At 34.9% G+C, this 27888-nt stretch overlaps 1 protein-coding gene across 2 annotated transcripts; it reads right to left on the reverse strand.

The window, feature by feature from the left end:
- Positions 1-27635, reverse strand: TRIM23 (tripartite motif containing 23). 2 transcript variants are annotated; one of them, XM_010949375.3, is made up of 12 exons: positions 27481-27635; positions 23615-23777; positions 22043-22164; positions 19808-20086; positions 19031-19213; positions 16199-16414; positions 12463-12597; positions 6572-6701; positions 5965-6075; positions 4599-4723; positions 2228-2343; positions 1-1911 (listed from the first exon to the last, which is right to left on the reverse strand). In XM_010949375.3, the coding sequence occupies exons 1-12, from the start codon at positions 27559-27561 to the stop codon at positions 1854-1856; spliced, it is 1719 nt and encodes a 572-aa protein (XP_010947677.1). In that variant the 5' UTR covers positions 27562-27635; the 3' UTR covers positions 1-1853. The 2 variants fall into 2 exon arrangements, with proteins under 2 accessions (XP_010947677.1, XP_010947676.1); XM_010949374.3 differs by having other exon boundaries at positions 1-2343.
- Between the last annotated feature and the right edge of the window lie 253 nt (positions 27636-27888).

Here is a 27888-nt window from a genome sequence, read left to right on the forward strand (position 1 = left end):
TTTAAAACAATTTCAATATTTTATTGCTGTCTATACTGATCATATATGTAATGCAAATAATGGCTTCTGGTGATTATAAAGCATTCCAGAATTACAGACCAGGGCTATACACTTTAAAAAGCCTGCTTTCATAAACCATACACAATACTATTAAGGCTTAATACAGAAATTCAGAGCTAGGAGACAAATCCTAATAGACTGTATTTAAAACCTTTCTCTTATTCTTAAATTTGACATTTCCCAGAGGGAACTAACACAATCTTAACTAATAATTAGTGAAAAAATACAACCACAAATAGTAATAAGAACCTGAGAAAAATATTTCTTAAAAAAAAAAAATCACACACAAACACTACTGTTATGTACATTATAATCACTTCTAAGCAGTTTTTAAATTGTGTTTTAACAATATGCTAGGAACGTGAATTTAAATGTTTAGCTAAATTGGTGAAATAATTTACAAGGAAAGCAAGTTTACATGTTAGTGTCAGACTTTTTTTTCAGTTACCTAGTAGAGAAAACAGTTCAAGGGCTCAAGGTAAATGTAACATGTTCTAAATTTTTCACAGTTATTGCAATCAGTCAAATACTAATTCAGAAGAATTACTTATATGCACAAGCTACATTTGTAATGGCATGACCTTTTACTTGAAAAATAAAGGATGAAATATTATATTTACATATTTACACACTGCCCATAACACTGATGGACTTTTTTTAATGCATTGTTTTCTCAAAGTTTTGTTTTAAACAAAAATACATTTGAAGAGACTGAACTAGAACAGTGCCACCGAAAAGTCACATCTTGTCATCAGACATCAATGTCCTTACAGGAATTCAAATAATAAGATTTAGGATTCAACTTCATCCTAAAATATAAAGAACATTTTTTAAAAACCCATAAAATCCAATCTGGCTATGTTTAAATATAAATTGTACTGCCATAATAAGGGAGTTTCCTTAAAAAATGAAAAACAGTAAAGAGCACAAGTTTTAAACTTTTACTTCGAACACTGCATAATAAATGTGGTGTAAACTTTTTGTACATTTCTTTTCCTTTCTCTACATGTTCTCTCTCTCAACTTTCCAAGGCCTTGTCATGAAAAGCCTTGATCATGTTTTATTGTCAAGATAAATGCACTTATTTTGGGAAAACATTTTAAAGTAAGGTAATAAGCAGTCTCCACTGCTTAAATGACTTCTCTTGAGGTAAAGGCAGTTTGCTACTTAGATCTCTACCTTTTATGCAAAACCAACCCAGGTTTCTATGTGTAACTTACTACATTTTACCTGTAGCCACTCTCACTAAAGATGCAATATTATGTTAAAAAGAAACACACTAAGTACTTTAACTATGTTGGAAAAATACAAGGGCCAATTTAGAGGTCTGACCTAGGAAATTATTACATCCAGGCTCAGCCCTACAAATGAGTCTTTCATAAGTGAAGATCAACTAGTATATAACTGACGTTCACAGTTCTATTATGAATTGTTCTTCAGTGTAGTACTAATCTGACAAGCCTAGTTAGGTAACATTTCATTCTGACTCACTGGGTTTTATACAAAAGGTTTTACAAGAAACTTTTAGTGAAACACTGTATAAAATACTAATTTTCAATAGCTTATAGTTCTTAGCATTAAAGGTGTTCTGTTATACTGAACATTAAATTAATCCCATTACCCAAAGATGCAGTTTGGATTTTATTTCATTAAGTCACTGTCGCTAAATTAATACTGCCAAATCCAGTGAAAAGGCAAGTTAAAGATGAAGCCATGCTTCACTTGCTTCATACAGAGGTTCCATTAGGCACTCAGTTAGATATTCCTTTTTCATTGAAAGAATAAACCTTCACCTACCCTTTCTCTGTGATTACTTCTTTCCCAATATATGGGTCACATATAATCTGAAAACTTTAAATAACAAATGTCTCAAAAAAGTATACTCAGTAAGTCCCTATTTAATCCAATTTAATCTACTCAATCAGATACAGTTCACTACAGAATATTTTAAAAGCAATATTGTACTGAATTTCCAATCCAAGAGTCCTTTTATATACACATCCTAAGTTAACTAATTATCTTTGAGATACAGAATTTATTACAACATACTGTGTGCAAAATAACTCTTAATCACAAAACTGTAAACAGCTGCTGCGTTTAAAATCAGGCAACATCCAATACTCCAGCAGCCACAAGTTGCCGTGAGAGCCAGTCCAACCCTTCATACAGTCCCATACCACTTCGAGCATCACAGCCCTGAATGTACCAGCTTCGTCCACAGCACAACTTATGCAGACTAAGAAGTTCCGTGATTTCTTCTACTGACAGAGCTCCAGCAACATCCTGAGAGATATATACACATCAGAATTTTATTTTTAATCAGCCCATCAAAATTATCATTTTTGTAATTATTGCCATCTAGAATTCTGTTGGTACCATTCTAACAAAAGCCTAAAGTTAAAACCTAAATTCACCGTTCAGTAATTATCCTGAGATTAATGAGAATAGAAAAAAATTAAGAGTTTTGGTTATAATATAGTTTGCAAGAAGAGCCTCACAATGAAATCAGTAAAGGCCATGCCCCCTAAATGAATGATACTGCCTAGGTAATTATAAGGCATCAACTTAAAAAGAAGTTAACACATGTATATCATTAAAAAAATGACTTTTATATAGGGTTTATATAAGAAGAGTTTATTAAATTCTCACTCCTACCACTACTGAATACCTACTTCTTCCCAGAAGCAAGCATCAGTAACAATTTATTTCATATTTTTCCAGAAAACTTTCATGCATATTCATGCAAAATAAGTAGGAACATACTCTAGTTTTCTTTTTATTTTTTACTTAATACACATCTCGAAGATATAGGTTCTTTCCATTATCAGGACAAGCAGATTTTCCACATTATTTTTAACATCTGAGTTGCATTCCACTGTGTAGGTGGAACATAGTTTTCTTTTTTTTTTTTTTTCTGCAATATATATATTTTAATTCAAAGTGAATTGACAGTGATACACCATAAATTCTTATTTTGACACTCACCAAAATAGACACCTGGAAAACCCGCTTTTTGTGACAAAGTACAGAAGGCTTGGTCACATTTAAATCACTGAGAACTAGACAGAAATACTATCCCAAACCGTAATAGACTTTACATCCATTAAAATTTTCCCAGTCCTTATTGTAATATTGCACAGTGCAACTGCTATATGGCCAACTAGTTGGAACACAGTTTTCTTAACCAGTCCTATACTGTATATGTAGGTTGAAGTCATGTGCTTCTGTGCTATTACAAATACATACAAATAGATGCAAACATATATATTTTTTACATACATACATTTGCAAAATTGTCCCTAGAATAACCTTAGGATATTTGTCTGCAGGATACATTACTAGAGATAGAAATACAGGGTAAAGTGCATGCACATCTAAAACTTTGACAAGTATTATATTGTCCTCCAAGAAAATGTTTCAGTTTAATACACCAACAGTATATGCAAGTCTGAGGATTATCAAACATTTTGTCTTTAACAATACGGTAAGTGGAAAATGGTATTTCACTTTGCCTTATTTGCATGTCTTTAATCATAAATAAAACAAAGTATATCAGCTCTTAACAGTTTGCCTCTTTTTTTTTTTAATTAAGGGGAAAATCCTTTACTGTTCATCCTGTTCTTCCTTCTTATGATATCTAAGCCCCCCTTACTACACTAAAGAAAAGCATTCTCCTCGTCCCAGAAGTTTAGGCTCAAGATCTAGTACTCCCTGTTCATCCTCCCCATTCAGGCACCAAATTCTAACAATTCTATCTCAATGAAAAAGTCTCTTCAATCTGCTTCTACCCTTCTATTCCTCTAATTCAACTACTTGTTAACTCTCACTTGAATTACTGCAGCAATTTACTCCATCTGCCTGTCTCCACTCCCTTGACCCTCATGAATTCTACATCATACCCCCAGGATTACAATCTTAAAACACTGATATGATCTTATCACCAACTAGCCCAAAAACCTTTTGATGGTTCTTTGCTCACAGAGTAAAACCTAAATTTCTCAGTCAGACCCTGTCAGGCCTTTTCGACATGGCGTCATCTGTTACTCTTAGATTTTTTCATCCTCTGCCTACTCCCCTACATACAGATCTGCTTGATGCTCCCTAAAAATACTCATGCTTTTATTTTTTCTGCCTGCAGTGTTCCTTCCTTCACATATTGACTCAAAGTCTTACCCCTAATTTCAACTCTTATCATAATTTCAATTCAAATTTTTTATAAATCTTATTAGAATTCCACCTTTAGAACTACTCTCTAATTTCCCACCATACTTTGTTAATATTACTGAAGTTACCAGTTTTCTTTGTATTAGAAATATACACTTAACAGGCTTACCTATGTACATAAAAGTTTCTGATGGACATCAACTACCTTATTTTTTTTTGTTTAAACTCCAAGGTACCAAGTATAGCATCTTCCATATAGATTGTACTCAAAATAAAGAGCAGAAAATTTATAAATATCTACTGAATTATTTCTCTTGAAATAGTAACAGCTACCTTATGTGGAATGCTAAAATAAGTATTCTGAAATGTGTTACCTGTTTGTTAGCAAAAATCAGGAGCAAAGCATCTCGGAGTTCTTTTTCCGTTAACAACTTTGCAAGTTCACTGTGTGCTTCACTAACTCTGTCTCTGTGACTGCTGTCAACAACAAATACAACAGCTACCAAAAAAAAGACAACAAAAATATTCAGTCACTTATTAAGTTTCAGTAAATGGACTAAATATTTTAATGTTCTAATTACTATATTATGGTTAGTCTACCATCATTATTTTCACAGGAAGTCTGCCTATTATCATAGGATCACCTAGAAATAATATGATCTCAAAGAGTTCACGTAACTTTCAAATTTTGTTTCCCCATCAATAACAATATTTACAACACTTGCTCTACCAAACACATATTGCTGTGCATATCACTGAATATTTTTCTCTTAATAAATGAAAATGTAGTTCTCATGATCTACCTGTGGATACTACTTCTTCAATTACTACTGCCTTTACCAAAAAATAGTCTTTTAAAAACAAATAGATCACCATCTGTATCTCTCCAGAGTGTTCTCTCTAGGTGTCTAGTACAGCATTTTCCATAGACTGTACTCAAAATACCAGCAGAGACTTCATAAATATCTACTGAATTAATTTTGTTTTGAAATCTTTCCAGCTACCTTATTGTAGCTAAACATCCCAGACTTTTCAAGCATTCCTTATGTTCAAAATTTCATTTTCCCCCCTTAATCACTGGCTCATACTAAACTTAGTATAAAAAATCCCGAAGTAAAAATTATCTAGTCTTTCTTCTAGGTGGAAAATAGGATGACATATGGAACAGGCAGCATGAACATAACATTTGTGTTGGCATACAGGAAGCAAGGTGTAGAATGGAGCCCAAATGTGAATAAATGCTAGGTGGAATATATGTGATATAACAAAGTTTGGTCAAAAGCAAACTACTATAGGTTCTTCTGCAGGTAGCAAGTAATTGTGAATGAAAATGAAGAAGTGGAGCTATTGAGAGATTATAATCAGATAAATGTTGCACTGTACTTAATTAAACAGAATTATACACCACAAATTCTACCCTACACCACAATATTGCCAGCGATCAATCATATGAACGGTAATAACATACTTTAGGTGTTGAGAGCAACAAGAGGTAAATACTGTTAACTGCCTACATATATAGTTTAAATACCTTAATGCTATAATTTTTCATGAAATAAACCAGAGTACATATCCAGGATTTCCACCTTAATTTTCCTAATAATGTGGGGCTCGCTACCAATATTTAAAAGTATAGTCATATATTTAGTCAATGCTAGAATATCAGCTTTATAAGCCAAACCACTGAAAACTGGCATCCTAAAAATGTGAAAAATTAAGATGTCATTTTTACACTCTTACCTTGAGTATTCAGGTAATAATGTTTCCACAATGGTCTTAATTTGTGTTTTCCACCTACATCCCAAATGGTAAACTTTAGATTCTTATATTCTACAGTTTCCACATTAAAACCTGTTTCAAAAAAAAGTTACTTTAATACTGAATGTATATTTATAATAAGTGACACATCAAACACAGGCAACCCCATTTATAAATGTGACTTACAAATCATTTTCATACAGCAATATCTACTGCTGCCCAACTGATTCCACTCCTAATAAACATACATAGGGAAACATATACCTGTAACCAGGGTTAGCCCTCTAAACCATCAAGAGTCCTTAGGACCTTGAGCACCCAAATGTCATCTCTGTACCACTACCACCTCCTCACCCCTAAACCTCACCCCTAAACCTCAGCAACCAATGTTTTGCTCCTTCTAACTATCCCACCAGCCACATTTCATCCCATAGCCACGAATCTTGCATTTTTTTCTCTGAAATGCTGCTGTCTTAAGAGCCAATCTCCCCACCACACTGGCACGAAATAAGACTCCCAAGAACTTAGCTGTAAGCTAGGGTTTGTCTGTAAAATGTCCATTAAGGTAAAAAGCAATATTCATACTTACCAATTGTTGGAATAGGCTGCATGAACTCATCCTGTTTTAATTTAAACAAAATAGTAGTTTTTCCAGCACCATCTAATCCTAACGTAACAACTCGAATTTCCATTTTTGGTCCAATGTGAACTCTATTGTCCTATAATTTTAAAAAAATTTTAATCTTTTTATTTTGACAGGGAGTTAGAAAGTATCAGCACTAATACTTTTGTTTACAAAATATCTTAAATTATTTGTCTCCTATTCATTCCTTAACCCATTAAAACCTGAGTTGAATTTCCCTATTAAAATACCTTTAGAAATAAAATAAAATGCCCTTGATCTTCTTAGAAAGATGAATCATTCCTCATTGCTTTGCTAAATCTCAGCTTAGGAAAACTGACTATGTACTTCGTTTTTATGTAAGTTAAAAAAATACACTCACCCACTTAATTTTCCCAGATTTTATAGCTAAACTGAATCTTCTTTAAGATTTTTTATGCTGTGCTAAATATATTAATTAAAAATGAAAAGAGATACTCACTTCCCATAAATATCCACTGTTAACAATTTCATGACACTTCCCTGTGCACACACTGGTTGACATACAAAAATATACTTAAAAAAAAAAAAACCCTCATTACACTGAGACTAACTTTTTACACTCAATAGTACATTATGGAGTCCTTTCATTTCAAAACATACAGACCTACCTTTTTCTTTCAACTGCTTCATTATATTCCTTGAACCACAATTTAACCAGTCTCCAACTGATACATATTAGGTCATGTCTGATTTTTTGATATTATAAACAATGCTGCAATGAACATACTTGTATATATTGCTAGCTGCATGACCTCTCCGTCTCACTTTTCTCATCTATAAAATGAGGATAAAAATAGTACCTAACTTACATAGGATTTCTGCAAGGATTAATTTTTTATAAGATTTCTAAAAATCCTCACAACAGTCCCTGGGATATGGTAACTGCTATTTAAGTGTCAGAAATTATTTTCCTTCCTCATTTGACCACTCTTTTCTTGACTTTGGTGATACAAATTTTTCTGGTTTTCATCTCACCTTTATGGATGCTCCCTGTCATTTTCCTTTGATCCACCTCTTTAATGTTGGCATTCTGCAGAGTCTATATGAGGCCTCCTTCTCATTCTACATGTTTTCCTTTGCTCCGTGCACTTGAATTACCATCTATATGATGCCGATTCCCAAATCTACAATTCAGTCCAGTCCTAAGCTTCAGAAATACATATTGTTCAGAAACAATATGTGGATCAGAATACCTTTGTGAGAACTCTAGAGACCAGCTGAGAAGCTGCAGCACCCAGGCCATAAAACCAAGGAGGGATTCCACCAAAAGGGTTAGGAAAATTCACCGAATTCTACACACCCATCTGTGGCCCTCCCCCTACCTGGCATAGCATGGTGTGACAGGGAGGAAAACTCTCATACCAGGCTCCTTCCTCCGGACAGAAACAGAGAGAGCGGCCTGAGCGCCCAGTGTTCTGGCTTATCTGGGGGCGGCCTTAGACACTAGTTTCGGTTTCACCAGACTTGGACCTCTTAGTATTGGTGACATAGTTTGGAAGCCACTGGAAACAGAGGCAAAGACATGGCATGTTAGAGCTGCAGTTCCCTGGGGAAACACCAGAGGAAGCAAGAAATTACTGGCTTCTGAGAAGACAGGGGCAAGTTGAGCAGGGAACCTGAGGTAAAAGCAGCACGCACAAGCTCAAAGGCATCTCCCCAGAAGAGTTTTGGGAAGTCTTAGAATCTCTAGCTGGGCTTATAGATGAAAGGTTTCCCAGGCACGAAGACAGCCCATAGAGACTGGGGGAGGCAGTGGTTTTTTCAAAAGCCCAAATCTCAACAAAAGATCAAAAGGCATACCAAGAAACAGGGAAAAAGAGCCCAATCAAAGGAACAAAATAAACTTCAAGTAACTGACACTCAACAAATTCATATCTATGAACTGCTGGACAAAGAATTTGAAAACCTGTCACAGAGATGTTCAGTGAGCTAAAAGAAACACAAATAAATAAACAAAATAGGAAAACTTTGAATAGACAAAATGAGAATGTCAACTAAGAGATGGAAACTTTAAAAAAAAACAAAATCTGTGTGTGAAAATAAAATAATTGCACTGAAAAGTTCACTAAAGAGTTTCAACAGTAGACTTCATCAGGTAGAAGAAAAGAATAAGCAACTCAAAGACAAGTCATTTGAACTCATCGAGTTAGAGGAAGAAAAAGAAAAGAGTGAAGAAAAGTGAAGCTCCCTAAGAGACTTCCAGGAATGGGAGTCCCAGAAGGAGAATACAGAAATAAAGGGGCAGAGAGAAATTACTTGAAGATATAACGGCTGAGAGCTTACCAATCTGTGGAAAGAAACTGGACACAAAAATTCTAGAAGCTCAATGTATTCCAACTAGGATAAACCCAAAGGGACTCCTACTGAGACATTATCATCAAACTGTCAAGACAGAACCTTGAAAGCAGAAAGAGAAAAGTGACTCATCACATATAAGGGGGCTTCCATAAGATTATCAGCAGATTTCTCAGGGGTGGGAATGATATATTCAAAGTGTTAAAAGAAAGAAGGTGTCAACCAAGAATGCTATATATGGCATAAGTCCTTCAAAAGTGAAGGAAAATCAAGACTCTCCCAGAAAAACAAAAGCTGAAGGAGCCATTACCCCTAGATGTGCTCTATAAGAAATGCTAAAGGGGTCCTTCAAGTTGAAATGAAGACACTAGACAGCAACATGAAGAAAATTTAAAATGGTAATGAAAACTACATGGACAAATAGCAACCTGTATTATTATAATTTGGGTGCATAAATTTAATTCTTCATAGAATTGAAATAAAAACATTTTTAAAAAAACTAGAAGCCTGTGTTAATAGGTATACAATATATAAAGACCTAATTTGTGACATCAATAACAAAATACAGGGGTAGAACTGTAAAGGAGTAGACTTTCTGAATGCAACTGAAGTTAAATTGTTATTTAAAATACAATGTTATAACTAAGATGTTTTATGTAATAGCAATAGTAAACACACAAGCAAAAAAAAATCCATAGAATATACACAAAAGGAAATGAGAAGGGAATCAAACCATGACACTATAAAAAGGTAAATAAAACACAAAAGAAGGCAATGACAGAGGAAAGGAGAAACAAACAAACAAAACTACCAAGTTATATAGAAAACAATGAATAAAATGGCAATAGTAAGTCTTTACCTGTCAATATTTACTTTAAATATAATTAGACTTAACTCACAACTCAAAAGACCTAGTCTGAATAAATGGATTAAAAAAACAAGATCCAACAATACGCTGTCTACAAAAGATTCAAATTATATCTAAGGACACATTGTCTGAAAGTGAAAGGATGGAAAAAGATGCAAACCTTTTGGGATACAAATCACACCCAAAAGAGTGTAAGGGTAGCTACTGTAATATCAGACAAAATAGGTTTTAAGTCAGAAACTGTTATAAGAGACAAAGATGGTCATTATATAATGATAAAAGGGTAAATTTAGAAAGAATATATAAAAATTACAAATATTTGGATTATAAATAAATGGATTAAAGCCCTAAATGTAAGAGCCAAACCTATACAACTCCTAGAAGAAAACAGCAGAAAAGCTTCATGACATTGGATTTGGAAATGAGTTCCTAGATATCATATCAAAAGCACAGTCAACAAAAGCAAAAATAGACAAATGGAATTATATCAATCTTAAAAACTTCTGTGACTCAAAAGACACAATCAACAGAGTGAAGAAACAACCTAAAGAATGGGAGAAAATATATGCAAATCATATGTCTGATAATGGATTCATATCCAAAATACACAAAGAACTCCTACAACTCAATAACAAAAAATAAAATAACTCAATTAAAAAACAAGCAAAGGACATGTACAAAGTTCTCTGAAGAACTTACCAAGAAGTACATGAAAAGACGCTCAACATCACTAATCATCAGAGAAATGCAAATCAAAACCACCTTACACCCATTAGGATGGCTACTATCAAAAACAAAGCAAACAGAATATAACAAGTATTGATGAAAATGTGGAAAAAGTGGAACCCTTGTGCACTGTTGGTGGGATTTATATGATATGGTGCAACCACTATGGAAAACAGTATGGCAATTCCTCAGAAAATTAAAAATAGAACCACCATATGAGCCAATAATCCCACTTCTGGGTATTTATCCAAAAGAATTACAAGTGAAGTTTCAAAGAGATATGTGTACACCCATGTTCACAGGAGCACTATTCACAATAGCCAAGAGGTAGCTGTAAGCCAAATAACCACCAATAGATGAATGGAAAAACAGAATGTGCATAAACGAGCAATGGCATATTATTTAAACTGAAAATGGAAGGAAATTCTGTCACATACTACGACATGCATGAACTTTTAGGACATTATGCTAAATGAAATAAGCCAGTCACAAAAAGAAAAAAACTATACGATTCCACTTATATGAGAAATTTAGAGAAGTCAAATTCAAAGAAACAGAAAGTATAATGATAATTATAGGCACTGATGAGAAGGGGGAGAATAGGAGAGTTATTGTTTATAAGGTATAGTTTCAGTTTTTCAAGATGAAAAATTTCTGGAGATGTTTCACATGATGTGAATATACTTAACGATACTAAACTATATACTTAAAAATGGTTGAGATAGTAAATTTTATATTATGTGTTTTTTCCACAATAAAAACAAATGTGGTACATCCTCACTATAAAGCAGCTTGCAGCTGTAAAAAGGAACAGACAATGTCACTGTATACTGCTATAGAGTGAGCTCTAGGATGAACACCCAAGTGAAAAGTGCAAGGTGTGTAAGGTATTCTACCTTTAAATGTGGGGAGTGTGCATACAAATAGATTTCTCTATTTTTTTTTAATGATGAATAAAACTAAGAAAAATTCTTAATGCTTTTCTTTGGAGAAGGAAGGAAAAGGTTGGAGGCAGCAGGAAGAGAAGTTAGACTTCTCTGAATGAAACTTGCTTTGTAGATTTGACTCTGGATCATGTAAGTGTTTCACATAATTATAAAACAAGATTAAAATCTAAAAAAATCAGTCCCTAAAAATAGAAAGCAAAATGGAAAACATATGCCTTTTTAAATTAGGGAGAATCCATTTTATGAGACCAAAATATATCAACCAAAATGCCAAATACATACCTTGTGTGGATTCTGTCTCAAAAAAAAAAAAAAAAAAAAAAAAAACCTAAAAAATATTTTTTTAACAATCTGGGAAATTTAAATATTAACTGGATAACAGAAAAAATAGAGATGTATTATTAAATTTTTTAGGTGTGATAATAGTATTCTGGTTGTGCATTTAAAAAGAGAACTTACCTTTTAGAAATACACACAAAAATATTACATAGATGGAATGATATGATGTTAGGATGAAAAATGTCAGAATTTGTTAAAACAACCTGGGAATGGCTCACAGTGAAAGAGAATGTGACAATGAATGTATGTATGTTCATGTATAACTGAAAAATGGTGCTCTACACTGGAATTTGACACAACATTGTAAAATGATTATAACTTAATAAAAAATGTTAAAAAAATTAAAATAAAAATTAAAAAAAATAAGTTTTTAAAATCTGAAAAAAAAAAAAGCAACCTGGGAGGCTGCAGGTAGACAGAGACTGAGGGAAAGAGCAGATGAAATAAAAAGTTTTTAACTGTTAAAGTGGGTGATGAGTACAGGGAATTTCTTACACCACTTTCTATTTTCCTCTGATAGTTTTTTTTTTAATCTATGGTTCATTAATTTCTTAGTTGTCTCTTCAAGCAGATTATCATGGAATGTAAAACAATTATTATTTGTCAGAAAACACACCTAAAAATGAAGTACAGTATATTACCTTTGTAAAAGTGACAGGGATGCTGGCATCCAACTGAATGTGATCTGCAACCTCTGTAAACTGCTGCTGCTGCTTCTGCAATGTTTCCAGTAATCTTGTAATTTCTTGTTTTGCCAAGACAACTCTACAATCATCCTAGAAAAGAGAAGACAGTATGTCTTGTAAACTTTTTAAAGACATACAAGAAAAAGAGATATCACCAAAACTCAAGAAAACTCATTCAACATTACAGTATTCAGAGTTAACTTATATGTAAATTTGACTAAGATAATAATAACCAGGCATTAATAAATGATTTAAGAGCCCATCAGAAGAAGAATGGATAAATAAATTGTGGCGTATTCACAAATGCAACACTACTACAATGAGAATGAACCACAATTACATGTGATGAAAGAATTTCACAAACATAATGTAGAGTAAAAAAAGAAATGACATGAAGAGTTTGAACTGTATGATTCCATTTATATTAATAACCAAAACAGGCAAAAACAAAGTATGCATTAGAATCAGGACAGTGGTTTATCCTTAGGAGGAAAGACAGATAGTTACTAGAAGGGCACCTGAAGGGTTTGGGGTGCGGGAAATATTCTGTTACTTAATCTGGACACTGATTACACAGTAATGTCTGGTCTGAAAATTTGGCTGGCTGAACACTTATGCACGTATTTCTATATGTATATGTTGTACTTCTATGAAAAGTTTCCTAAATAATTTAAGATATACATGTATTGGATTTAAAAAAAAAAAAGGACTAAAGGTTAAACTGTGATGTCTCCCTCTCCTCAAAGTCAAGCACTTTCCAGTTTCTCAAATTTTACTCCAGAGATACTCTATACTAATGCATTCATCATAAGACAGAGACCTCCCAGCAATATGTAAGCTCCATGAGAGAAGTGGTGTTCAGTTTTTGCTCACTATTGTATATTCACATTCGTTGACAGCAATTCAGTTGTTTGAATAGCTCAGAACAAAAACTTTGAAGTCATTCTTGCCCTCTCCTCCCTTATGCCTCACACACAATCTGTCAACAAATCCTCTTGGATATTCAGAATTTGGGCACTTCTAGCCCCGACTATCCAAGCTACTATTCTCTCTTAATTGGAATCTACAGTAGTCTCCTGGCTGTTGAACTCCTTCCTTCCATCTCTGCCTTACTTCAATGTATTTTTTACACATCAGCCAGGGTGATTCTTTTAAGTAAAACCAAATAATTTTTATGCTCAAAACCCCATAGTGGTCTCCCCATTTCAATCAGTAAAAGCTGAAGTCCTTTCAATTACCCACAAGGCCCTCCTTACATATACTCCCTATTACCTCTAATATCAGCTCCTATTACTCTCTCCGCCGCTTACTCTATTCCAGCCACAGTGCCCTCTTTTGCAGTTCCTCAAACACACCAGGCATGTCACTCTAGGGTTTCTGCTTTAACCATTTCCTCAGCTGAAATCTTCTTCCCTCCAATAGGTCTTGAACCAGTTCCTTCACTTTCTTCTCCTTTGAGTCTTTGCTCAAATCTCACCTTCTCTAAATGATGCTTACCCTGACTATTTAAAAATGCAATCTGCGGTATCCTTACACTTTGTGTTTTCCCTTAGCTCTTATCACTTTTTAACACACTATATAATTTACTTATTTAGATATGGTTATGGCTCATTGTCTTCTTGCTAGGATGTTAATTCCACAAGATTATGGATTTTGGCTTGTTTTGTTTACTGACATATTCTGTGTACCCAGACTATACATAGCATGTAGTAGACCCTCAACAAATACTTGCTAAGTAAATAAACAAATCCTAACCATTCAGCATCACGCCTTGAACTTAGATGATATATCTTCTTTTTTTTTTTTTTTTGGAGAAGAGGGAAGGATGATTAAGTTTTGTCCTCAAAATTGGTAATAAACATGTGATATTCCAGCCATTCCTCTGTTCAATTATCCCTGTACCAGGAACTTTTAGGATTATTGGTTGAGGTTAGAGTCCTGTGGCCATAAATCAGAACAAAACTAACAGGTCTGTATGAAGAATGAATCCAAGATCCCAATTTCATCTGCATTAACATAGTGAGATAATACCATGTCATTAATAATTATTGTTCACTCTGACAAAATGCTTCAGAAACTCTTAATAATACTTCTAAACGTTTCAGTAACTATGAACATACTTTTTAATAAAATAAATATAAAAATACTTTGAAATATTCACATAAGTATGATTTAGGACATGATCCATTTCTGATTTTGCTGTATAGCTTGATAATCTATCATGAGCCGAACAAGTATTAAGCTCTTTCTATCCAGATACAAAGAATTTAGAGATACAAAGATATATCCTATCAACAATCAGAGGGACAAATGTGTATATTATATCATTAGGTTCAAGTGAGGAGACAAAAAAACACACCAGTAACATGAACAAAAAAAAATTAATATGAAGACCTGTTAATTAGGTGTAGTTATTAACTAGGTAACAGAAAGGGTAAAAAGAATTCTGAGGTATTGTGGAGGAAACAGCTACCACCCTCAGGGAGAAGGGGAAAAAGTAGAGATGCTAGAATTATTAAAACTTAGAAACTTACAGGAGGGGCACGTTGAGCTGAAAGTCTGTTCTCTAAGGAAAGCGGTCTTTGTGTGAGCAGTGACATCCACAAGAACTCCAAGCAGACACAGGAAACTGCCTCCCACCTTCCAGCCTCCCTCTACTTCACTAAACTAGCCTGGAGTCAGCTGGCAAAGTAGGTACATGATTGGTAGAGTTCCAGTCCCAGCATCACAAAGCAGAGGATGGAAGAATAGGACTGGGGCTCAGAGACAACTTAATAAATGGCATAAACATCAATTACTACAATTCAATGTGATAAGGACTAAAGGACTCAAGACTGATATGGTTACAGCCTGGCTACATTCATATAAGTCTAATCAGATATTTAAGTGGAAAAGCTCTATAATAGTAGAAAGTTTAGCTCTACAATGATTTGAAATCAACATAATCATTAGAAATAACAGAGTAAAGATAAGATAGACTGCAACTTATTGGAAATTCCCAGGGCAACAATTAGCCTTATATCACATGCTCATGAAGACAGATTCAAAAAAGTAACAAGAAAGACTGACTTTTTGTTAGAATAGCCTTAAATCTAATGTATTTTAAAAGCACAACATCTGCAAACTAGGTAACAAATTGCTTATGCTACTTCAACCATCAAAAAACCTACTTTTGCTGTGTGACATCAAAATTAAGAACCACTAAATTAGAGCAGAAATGTAGTACATGCTAGAGAGGCAATCCCCTCCCCGCCCAAAAAAAAAAGAACAATGAAGAGGAGCTTCAAAGAATGGCAAACATTCACACTAAACTTTGAAGAAAGATTTCTCCTATCAGAAAAGGGAGATATAAGCCCACCAAGCAGAAAGAATAGTACATGCTTGGCAAAGAAGGGTCACAGGGCTTGGCGTGACTGAAGAATAGACAAGAAGTTAGAGAGGTTCTACAACCCACGGTTTTTACGGTGGGGAGGACATGTGAAGAAGCAGACACTGATATGGCTGAGTGCAGCAATTTGAGGTTAGAGACCACGTCCTAAGCACAGCGTTAATGCCCGCAGTAACATACAGTAATAATATAAAATATTTATTAAATTAATAAAATAGACTGGTGTGTACCTCTGGTAACTACCTACTTAAGCTCACAAATCCTCTTTCTTAAACTACGTCCTAACATGTTTAAACTACCTACCTGTTGCAAAGTTTTTTCACAATGGAGACAGGCTGTTGAAACCTGGGATAGCAAAATAGTCATATCTTCTTGCTGTTGCCTGAGCCAAATCAGTTTTTCTCGAACATGAGCATCAACAACACTGAGAGCCATTTCTTCCTGACGACACAGAGTTTCATGTAGATCAGAAAAATAGGCTCGGACACATGATCGGGCATTCTCCGCAGTACCTGGTACCTAAGGAAATAAAAATAAGTTTTAAACTGTAACCTTAACAAATATTTTATATGTGAAATAATGAAAATTGAAATACCATCTATACCCTTAAGAATTCCAAAATTTGTATCTCCACACTAGATCTTTCCTCTTAACCATAGCCTTTGGATGTCCAACTGTTTAAACAACATCTCAAGCAACATGGAATACCTACTCTCCAGTCTCTCCTAACCCCAAACCTAGCTTCCTCCATCTTGATAAATAGCAACTCCATCTTTCAGGTTGTTCAAACTAAAAAAATTGGAGTTACTCTTAATACTTCTTTTTTGTATCCCACAACTAGTGCTTCAGCAAATTCTGCTGACTTCAAAATACATCCAGAATCTGATCATGCCTCTCCACCTCTATCAGTGTGATCCAACCCTCTATCATCTCTCACTTGATTATTGTAACAGTCTTCTATAGTCTTCACTAGATCTACTCCTGCTCTCTATAATGTATTCTCCACCCAGAAGCCAAACTTACCCTTTTTCAATGTTAAGTCAGAAAAACAATTATTATTTTGCTCAAACTCCCCAGCGGTTTCCCATTCCACTAAGAGTAAATGCCAAAATCCTTTATATAGGATGTTCAAGGACAGACTCCCTGAGACAGAGACATCTGAGCAAAGACCGAAAGGACTTAAGAGAGGGAACCTCAAGAAATCATGAAGAAGAGCATTCTTGGCAGAAAGAAGAGCAAGTGCCTATAAGGCCCTATCTAATCTCAACTCCTGCTATGGTCCCCACCAATCATTCTACTTTAGCTACACTCAGCCTCCTCACAATTTCTTAAGCACACCAGGCACACTCCAATTTCAAAGCCTTTGTGCTGCCTTCTTTCTGTCTGAAATGCTCTTTCCTCAAATATTAGCCATGGTTCCCTTTCTTATCTCCTTTAGGTCTTTGCTCAATGGCCCTTCTCAGGGAGACTGTCCTCAAACATGACATAAAAGGGCACAACCCCCTTTCCCTTCTTTTTCTCCAAAGCACCTAACATATTTCTGCCATAAGTACTTTACTTATGTGTTGTCTCTCTCCCCCACTTTAAAATGTAAACTCTGCAAAGGCAGGTATTTTTGACTTGTACAGTGGTGCCTCATTAGCTAGAACAGTGTCTAGCATTTAGTATGTTTTGCTGAAGGAATAAATAAAATATTTCCACTCCAGCACAACAACGTCCAATATACTTTTCTGTGATGAAGGACATGCTCTACATCTGTGCTGACCAATATAATAGCCACTAGTTATACCACCTAAAAGGTACTTGGAAAGTAACTAGTGAGACTGAAGAATTAAACTTTGCATTTACTGAATTTTTAAATAATTTAAACTTAAATAGCCATATGAGCCTAATGGCTACTATATTTGACAGAAAGCAGTTCTAGCATTATTCCCCAATGATTTAGCTTTAACTTTTCGTTTACCAAAGAAAAACACTACATTTTGTCTGTCCCAGGGTTTTATATTCTCATCTGAAAAGATCCCTTTCTCCTCTATAGCACAATTTTAAAGAGCAACTACCACTACCACTTTAGTTCCTTCCTTCTCTTCACTGCCAAACTTCTTAAAAGTTAGACACACTCACTTCCCAACACCACCTACCCTTTAATTCCCTGGAGGGTATCTCCCCTTATTTCACAGAAATAATAAATTCAACATCCAAATTAAACTTACTACCTTGGTCCATTTTCCCCTCCCCAAACTCTTCTTTCTTTTCCATTAGTGCCTGATATCACCATCTACCACGCTGAGCAAGGTAAAAACCTAGGCATCATGCCTCACCCTCTAAGTTACCTATCCAATCAATATTGTCAATCAGTCACTAAGACCTACCTAGTCTGCTTCCTTAATATCTCAGATCCACCTCCTTCTCTCCATTCTCACCACTCTAGAATTATAGGCCATACAAGTCTCTCAACCAGGTAATTTCAGCAACCTCCCAATAGGTTTCCTTGCTTCCAATTCTGTTGCTCTGCCAATTCCTTTTCTACATTAAAGAGCAAACTTTCTTAATGCAAGTCTGATTATGTTATTCCTATGCCAATTCTTCAATGGCTCATTACTGCCCCTAAGATAACGTCCAAATTCTTTAACATGGCAAACAAGATCCTACATGATTTGGCCCTCAACACTCTAACATCTTTGCTTGCCATGCCCCACCCTATTCAAAGCTTCAATCATAGTGAACTTAGTTAAATGTCTACAGTATGGCCAATTCTCCCTGCCAGGCATTTTAACATATGCTTCCCTCTCTGGGACAACTCACTCCCCACCCTACTCTTCTCCCTGACTAAATTCCTTCAAGTCTCAGTTTAGATGTCATACCTTCTAGAAAGCCTTCCCTGCCTCACCTAAACTATTGCCATTCGAAATGTCCACGCCAGGGCATCTTGTACTTCTCCGACAAAGTACACAGTTACCACCCTTGAAACTGTCTCTCTTCCATGATGGATTATAAATTCCATGAAGACAGAGACTTTTTTTAGAAACTTATTTCCAATGATTAGTGCAGTACTGGCACAATGTAATTGCTCAACAAATACTAGCAGGTGAAAAGATGAGAGGGGAAAAGAGTAGGGAAGAAAAACATCCATACGTGTTCTGTGTGGGCCATTCCAATTCCATCTTCCACTATTTGTTCTCCTCCTTCAATGTGCTGAACGATTCCAACTAATTTTCTAGAATAATCTGAGATTTCCTCAGTGAAGGTCCGTATGCAATGAGCCATATCTAAAATTGATGCTCGGATCTGATTAGCTTCTGGTTCCAATACTGAATGCTATAAGATGCAACATAATTATAGAAAACAATGCATAGTAGTGACTAATGACATAAAATGCTATTTAAGTCACTCCTATTACTTAAAAAAAAGGCATCAGCTGCAAGCAGCTTTTATAACACATTTACAAAAAGCAGAGCTTAAGAAATACTAATTCACCTTCACCTCAAAACTATTTATCCTTCAAAGAAATATTTTAAAATTTGGAAGTCCATTTATCACTAAACAAGAATCCAAAAGACTCTCTCTAAAATTTTATCACGAGCATTAGTCCATCAGTAGACACAAATATTATCAAAACAATCCAGTGCATTATGAAAACATGCACACAAAGAAAAGAACTTCTGTTTCCTACTGGAAAGCCATTTTTGAGTAAAGAAAGAATCAGGCTCGTTCCCAAGAGCGAGGCCTCTCTGAAATTTGTTATGACATTCAGAAAATAAATCTCTCGCTTCTTTTCGCACTACCAAGCTCGGCTCATTCATCATTTAGCTCTCCTTCAACCTCTACTTCCAGCATAAAGAACCAAGTCAGTGAAAATGAATGGTGGGCTGGTAAACTAGGCAGAGCTACCCACTTTAACTATATACATACCTTGTGACCTTGGTGTTTTCCATATTCTTTGCAGACACAGCACATAAGGGGGCTAGTTTGACAGCCATCTTCCAAGCAAACAAACTCGATGGCATGCACCTGATGCTGAGAGCACATGGTTTTTTCATGAGGTTTATCAGCTAGAGGCACTCTCCTATGCTTCGCTAATGTCTTTGTAGAATGAGTAACTTGGGAACACTCTGAGCACAAGTGAGTTGCACATACAGTGCAATATACAGATGCAACGTGAGCTTCATCTTCATCACAACGAATGATGCTCTGATAAACAAAAAAGTCTTATATTAAAACTAAACCCCAATCATTATAACATGCCAAATTTTGAAATATAAAAGTCCATACGTCTTTTTTAACTGATCAGCCTTTATATATAAAAATATACCAGTAATTAAATACAAAATTCATTCGCTATTCATTTCTATAGATAAAAGAGAAACTATTTCCAAAATCATCAGTATATGTTATGAATTTGAGGCCAAAAATAAAACTATCGTTATTGATTCAGTCAGTGAAAACATATCTTCCACTAAATCCCCTCACTTTTCACACAAGAAACTGACAATAAAGGTTAGAAGTCTTTTTTTATGGCGGAAAAAACTGATATTAAATAGATCCCCACTGCTTTAAATATTACTTGTCATGATGATATGTAGAAGAAGAGAAGCACGAACATTATGTAGATAACCTGAAGCTTTTAAAAGCATAGATGCCCAGACTCCAACCTGAGAAATACTTCTTTCTCAATAGGTTGTAGATGAAGTCTGAGCTATGTATTTTTTCTAAAGCTCCACATTGCACTATTCTGGCTGAAAACCTTTGATTTAGGGGGAAAAAAATAAAATAAAATGCATGTTATATATAAGCTTTTAAATATTATTTCTGATTTTTACAAATTACTAAAAAGCGTTTTGAGATGGAAAATTCTAGTTGTCAGATAATCAAGAATGCTTTGAAAACTTTCACTGATTACAAGAAGGTCATAGCTGGAAAGGGAAAGATTTGGTACAAATTCTTCCAGAAATAAAATTTAGCAAATACATCAGTGGTGTCATTCAATATTACATTAAATAAAAAATAAAGCCAAAGTTAAACAGTTTTATTTGCAATTATGAAAAATGTATATATGTAAAATAGAAATGTCACATCTTGTTTTCCAGACCTGACAAATAACTTACAAGGTCAACATTAGATAATATTCTAATGTCTTTCAAAATAAAAGATAAATCACATAAAGGAACTGCAAAAATTTTAGAAAACAGTGCTTCAGTTTGAAATTCATTTCACTAACTTCCTTTTTATTAAGAAATCATGATCTAATCAAAGAGCAGTAAAAAAACCAATCTGACATTTTCTCCCTTGGTACTAAAGATGTGGTTTTAAAGTTTAAAATATTTTCACAGATTTGACTTGTTTCTTGATAAAGTTGTTAAGACATTAGAAAAACGTATACTTAATACAAACGAGTGAAATAAACGACTAAATGAGACTTAAGAATTGGCCTTTGGTTTTAACTATTTAATTTGTTCTTATAAACCTTGTCAATAAAAATAATAAACCAAAAAAAGCTGATCACTAAAATTATTAACAGTTATTTACTACAATTATTCTTATGCCCAGAACAGTCTATGAGCTATACAGACAATTTCTTTAAGTGTTAAAAATGTAGTTTAACTTGTGTTAATGGTTTTTCTAATATTTACTGGATATTTACATGTCTGGATAAAGAGAATACACCTACACACAATTTAACCTTTTCATGAAGATATTTAATAGTAATCCATCAGGAGCTACTGCTACCTTTAAGGCATCCTGCCTCTACACTAAAGGCCTCTTTCATGGAGATCCTCTTTCTTCCTCTGTGCTTTACTGTTGAATGATTCACTTTTGCAACCTCTGCTTTACTGGAGCTTACACAGCCTTCTTATTCTTCCACAATCTTCTTACTCTTTCACTTTATCCTTAGGTAGAACTCATGATGATGAGGAGATAAATTTAAAACATAGTTTGGGTACAGTATTTTCAGAGAATTCAAGTTTCAGTTTTGTGTTCTATTGGTGATATCGTTGCCTTCAGAACTGTAATGCAGTGAAAAGTTGTGTTTCTGGAATCCTACCTGCTAGGTAAGTGAGGTAATATTGTACTTATAATGGCAAGTATTTTAAATTAAAAGACAAAGTTCATGCTCATAACAAATATTTCACCAGGTTCAGTTAATACCTCTCCAGATATCCCAACAGCTTCTTCTGCAGCTCCATACTGACCAATATGTCCATTCTGCAATCGTTCCAAAAGCTCCAATAAAGCAAAATTTTTTTTCAATCCCCAAACACCTGAATCTCCTGGAATATAAAAATAAAAACTAAATCTAACAAAATGGAATATTATTCATTCTACCTCATAACTCAATAGTAATTTCTGTGTCACATAGTTTAATAATTATTAATGTCTAAATTTTACAAATTCAAAATTTCTCCATTTTCTGTTTATGTTAGAACAATTGTCTTAATAATCTCTCTAAAATACATAACTCCTTAGCATTCTAAGTAGAAACACACTTGAAAGTTCTATTATATTTTTCTACCATTTAACTTTATAAATCCTATTCTCCTATGTGGCCCAGTCAACAGATGCCTCTGTCTGAGGATCCCACAGCCTCCTGGCCCCGCAGAAGGCCCCAGAGGAGGCCCTGCCGACGGGAGGCCCTCCTCAGGTCTTCAGAGACTACTCCTCCCCATCTGAGACAGAAAGGCAACCTCCACGGAAATCAGGGCTCTCCCTCCTGCTTTCAGACAGGCCTCAGGGATTGATGACTCACTTAAGGTGATGGAACGGTTTCTGAATCCTCCCACATCAACCTTCCCAGCCCTCACGGGGAGGAACGCTGCCTTAAGCCCTCTTAAAAAACACAGCCATCTCCTAATTTACCTAGCTTGGAAATCTGGTCTTGACTGATACCCTCAAAGACTACCAAAACCTTAAGAAACCTATTCATCCCCTACAACAAAACATTTTACAATCATGTTTCTTAGCATTTTAAAGCTTTACAGTCTAAAAATCTGGGCACTTTTGCTTTCTTTTTTTGGTGGCTAAATTATTTTGAATGTGTTCCACTTGACATACAGTATGAATACATGGAAACAAGCTTAAAACAAATAGTACTACTGACCTTAAAAAAAAATTACAACCTCAAACTATTAATTTTGGAGAAAATTCCATTATCGAGAAGAATAAACATGGAATTTATGTTTGTAAAATAACTGTTCAAATGTTAATAAATGTTGTTATTTCCAAATCTGATCTCCCACAGCAATAACTCATTTTGAAATAAAGTGAAGTTTTAAAAGTATGCAAGAAACTGAAAAAAATCCATCAGACCTTTAAATTCATTTTAACAGAAAACAAGGAGTAGTTTTCACAAGCTGCACACTTTTGTCTCTGATATCAGTCAACAACACGCTAAGACTCAAATTAGTTATTTGTGTTTCCATTATTGGTCTATTCATTTCTAAGGTAAACATTGTTTTCCTGGAATAATGGCTTTAGGCAAATGAATAAGGTTAGAATGTTTTTCTCAGGTATCTTAAAACTATTCATCTATAAGCACTGAATATAAACATCTCAGAAGGCGAAATAAAATTAGTACCTAAAAGTGAGCTAGTTTATAGTTTTAAGACTACTGGCCTTAACAGGACCTGAAACCTCCTTGGAATTTAAAATTTTTAAAAATCAATGGAAAGAAATTGTTTTCTATGACATTTGTATTACATGAACAATTGTAAATTTTCCTACCGAGGTCTGTTACTTGTCGATCAAAAGGGCAACGGATTGCTCTTCCATGAAGAGGCAGGCGAGTGAGGCAGTCATGACAGACTGTGTGGCCACAAAGTAGAAGGCGAGGAACTTTGTCTCCTTGTAAAGAAAAGACATCTTCACAAACTCCACACTCCAGCACCTAATAATTGGAAAGGAAACATGTGATCTTTAAATGACTTTAAAAGCATAACTTAATGAATCAATCTTGTTAAGTTACTTTATTTCTCCATGAAAAAACTGTCTAGGTGTAAAACTTTAAATCACCTTTTTTATCACCTTCTCTGACAGACTCTACATAGTGAAATCTTGAAATGATAAGTGTCAGGGACCAAGACAACGTTGTATATTAACATCTTTAGCTTTTGAAAACTATGAATTGATTCATTATACTTAAATCCGTAACAAAATATAACTCTACCAAAGTTGGATTCTTAAACTATTTCTCTGCAATTACATAACTCTCAAAGAATCATCATTACTTTGGATAAAAGTAATCTGAAATATTTGCTAGGATGACAATTTACCTTGTAAATGATAAAGAACTTGTTAAGAAAATACTGTAAGTAATTTTTAACTATCTTCTAGTAGCCACTTCCATTATATAATATAAAGGTAAGAATGCAATTGGACTTAAATTTCAATTCCTTGTTCTCAATTAATAGATATGCCACTGGGTTAGAAAATATTTTGTCTATCTAGTTACAATTACAAGTACATGATTTGCTCAAGGTCATGCAGTCAGTCAAAAAAAAAAAGGTGACAGGAATTGGCATATTCTGATCCCCAGGCTCATGAGTCTGTTTTATAAGTAGTCAACAAAGTGTAAATACCAAAGGTACTCTTATGTCTTAATATACCTTAAGTGTTTCACAAATTGACTTTTTAAAAAATACCCACCCTGAACTGTTCAATTGTACCACAAATTCCTGTGCCTGCCACCCATGATCTACTACAAATTTTAATCTTAACTCTGCAATTAATTTGGAGTCAGTGTTTAAAATGCAACCATCTTTCACTGTAAACAGATAATTCAAATAATTCATAACTGGCCTGCATCCCAGTATGGTTCAAAAGAAGCTTAAATGTAACGCAGTTCACAGAAAATGAAAAGAGCTCTTTAATTATATGAAAAGATGTTCAACCTCGCCCAAAACATTTTGAAATGCAATTAAAGCTACACCAATATACTTTTTTCAGATTAGATCAAAAGGTTGGTAACACTTTGTGCTGGTAGACATGTGGGAGAGCAAATACATTGCCGTTGCTGTGAATTGTTTATTGACTAATATAGCCACTGTGGAGGGCAATTTGGCAATATCCATCAAATGTTTGAGTAGCTTTGTAATTCTACTTCCAGGAATTTGTCCTATAAATATATCACGCGTGTGTGAGATCTATATGCTATTCCTTACAGCACTTTCTGCATTAGCAAAAGACTGGAAACAAAGCAAATATACATGGAAAATAAATTAGGACACATTCATATACTGCAAAATTATGCAGTCTAGTGAAGAAGAGGATGGTTTATGTACACACACAAAGTGATTTCATATTAATAAAGCAAAGTGGAAAGTGACATACAGAATATTTAACTTTTTCATAAAGGAGGGGAGCAAAAGAGAGCATATATTTTTATATATATTGTTTTACAAGCATACTATCTTTCTGGCAAGATACACAGGAAACATTACATTGGAATTGCACTTCTCAATAAGGAAGGGAAACGGGGAACAGCTCTGCATAAATTTTATATATATACATAATACACACTTCAATTTATCTTACTGTTTTAAAAAGTTTCACTTAAATATCCTCACTTAAATATCAAATTCAGTTAAATACAGAAAAGGTATTCACAAAAGAATTAGATATTATAAAATAAATGCAACATTTTAAATAAATGTTCTCACTATAGTGACACCATAATACATTAAACTTACATATGACAAAAAATTCCAAAGAACCAAATTAAAATTTTACTTTGTTCATTCATACCTTATATCTCTGATCCCATCATTACACAAGATAAAATAACTTCCTGATGTTGCTACCCTAGGTTTTTTCCAAAAGCACTAGTAAAATTCCACTGATTAGTAAACCAAACATGGGTCCAAAAATAGTTATGAGACTATTTTGCATCAATGCAGTAAATAACAGAGGAAAAAATTCTTTCTTCAGTATTTATGAATAGAAATTGTGGCTAACAGCATAAGAAATTAAGTCCTAGGTAGGGAAAAAAGCTTTTAATTTTATAAACTTCACAATATGCCAAAAATGAAAATTAACAAAATCATCCTCTAATATATCAAACTCTGTGCTATAATAAACTGGAGTTACATTAGGCTTTGGTTTATTTTTGAGATTTTTAAGACAAATAGGATAATAAAACTAGTTACAGGGGCAGGGTATATAGCCCAGCAGTAGAGTGCCTGCCTAGCATGCATGAGGTCCTGGGTTCAATTCCCAGTACTTGTATTAAAATAAATAAATAAATAAACCTAAAAAGTTTAAAAAAAGAAAAAAGAAAAGTAGTTACAGAGTAATAACCATTCCAATTACAACTTCTTCAAGTAAATTCACAAAATAATCTTCAGGTAGTCTCTACTTAGAAAAAGCACAATTCAATAAATAAAATCTCAACTTTACAACAAGCCTAGTAAGAGGGCTCCCCTGCATCTCAGATATGTCGTGTACCTTCAGAATAACTTCATTAATACCTCATGGTCAGATGAATCAACCACCACCAATAATGACTGATAATACAGTTGTGAGCAGAAATATATTGTTTATTGTCATATAAAACCAAAATTATGTGAAAAATCATAGGTGCCTATTATTTAAGATCTTAAAAGAATTTATGATATTTGGTCCAGGGGTTCTGAAACCTGGTTGCAAACTAAAATCACTCTGGCAATGCAAAAAATATACTGGCGTCAACTTAATCAGAACTGGGGGATTAAGTAGATTTTTTTTTTAAGTCCTCAGTGATTCTAATATATAATAAAGAATTAAGATTTTTTAAAAAAGAACAAGAATTACTAATATCTCAAATTATAGATGATCCTGAAAGGTTATTCTACAAACCACTGAGATCAGTTAACCCTTCCAGATCTTTGCCGTGTATGTGTGAATCAAAGGGAAAATGAATTCCTCTTATTTCAACTGATTTTTCAGTAAATACATTTTAGAGCATTTACATATGGTAGAATTTCAGACTTCAAGCATAGGGCAATTCACATCCCCCAGCATTTATGGTGCTGTTGGAGACTTCTCAAAAGTGTTGACAGATTGTCCTACCAAGAGCAGGTCAAGCAATAATACAGGTCTGATTATAGAAGTAGTGCAACAGCGAAAAGCATACTGTAGAGCCAGCCAGCTCTGACTCTGCTACACACTGCGTTAACTGAAACCTGAGTTTCCTCACCTGTAAAACGGGAATTAACCTTTCTCATAAGTAGACATGAACGAGTTAAAATATCTAACTACATCTGACAATACTAATGGCTCAATTTAACAAAAAATAAGCTAATAAATGCCTGTTGAGCTTAACTAAAAGCAAAGGACCTGGGCAAAGACAAGCCCAGGTCATTCTTGCAGGTGGATACACAAATGTCCCCACTGGCGACTCCAAGCAGAGGACTGGCACGAGCAGAAGACCAGGTAACCTCAGGCGTGGGGTTATAAGGGTCGAGGTGGGGAGGGCAAGCCTTGTAATGCCGAAGGAGGCCCAGAGGCCGCGCATCCCGCCCAAAAAAGCCAGGGCCGCGGCGCTGCCGCCAGATCTCCGAGAATGAAACGAAGGGAGGCCGATGGTGGAGAACAGAGCACGCAAAGTCCCTCACCTTCACCACGGCCGTCCCCCGGCTGCCCTGACGGCCACTGTCTAGTCCCGCTCCAGGCTTGTTTACAATCAGGGCAGCCATCCTAGGAGGAGCGGTGCCGCAGAAGCAGCCTTCACGGCCTTCACCTGAGGGGCGGGGGCAGAGCCACCCAGAAGCCTCTGCGCTCGCCGCTTGCGCACAGGCGCAGTGCGACGTGGGGTGCTGTTCGGCCAGCCTCTTCGTTCCTCCTCCCGCCGATCATTAGGTGTTTGGCTTCACAGCCATGGGTGGGGGGCCTTTGTTACTTTTCTTGTTATTATTGAGGAGTCTTAAGTTGATGGAAGGAATAAAGTTAAGGAGGAAAAGAAGGGGTAAAACAGAAGTAAAGTTGGCGAAGGTTAACTCCCGCTCCAGTAACCATATAGTCTT

Source organism: Camelus bactrianus, chromosome 3, assembly GCF_048773025.1.
Source record: "Camelus bactrianus isolate YW-2024 breed Bactrian camel chromosome 3, ASM4877302v1, whole genome shotgun sequence".
Classification (NCBI taxonomy): Eukaryota; Metazoa; Chordata; class Mammalia; order Artiodactyla; family Camelidae; genus Camelus; species Camelus bactrianus.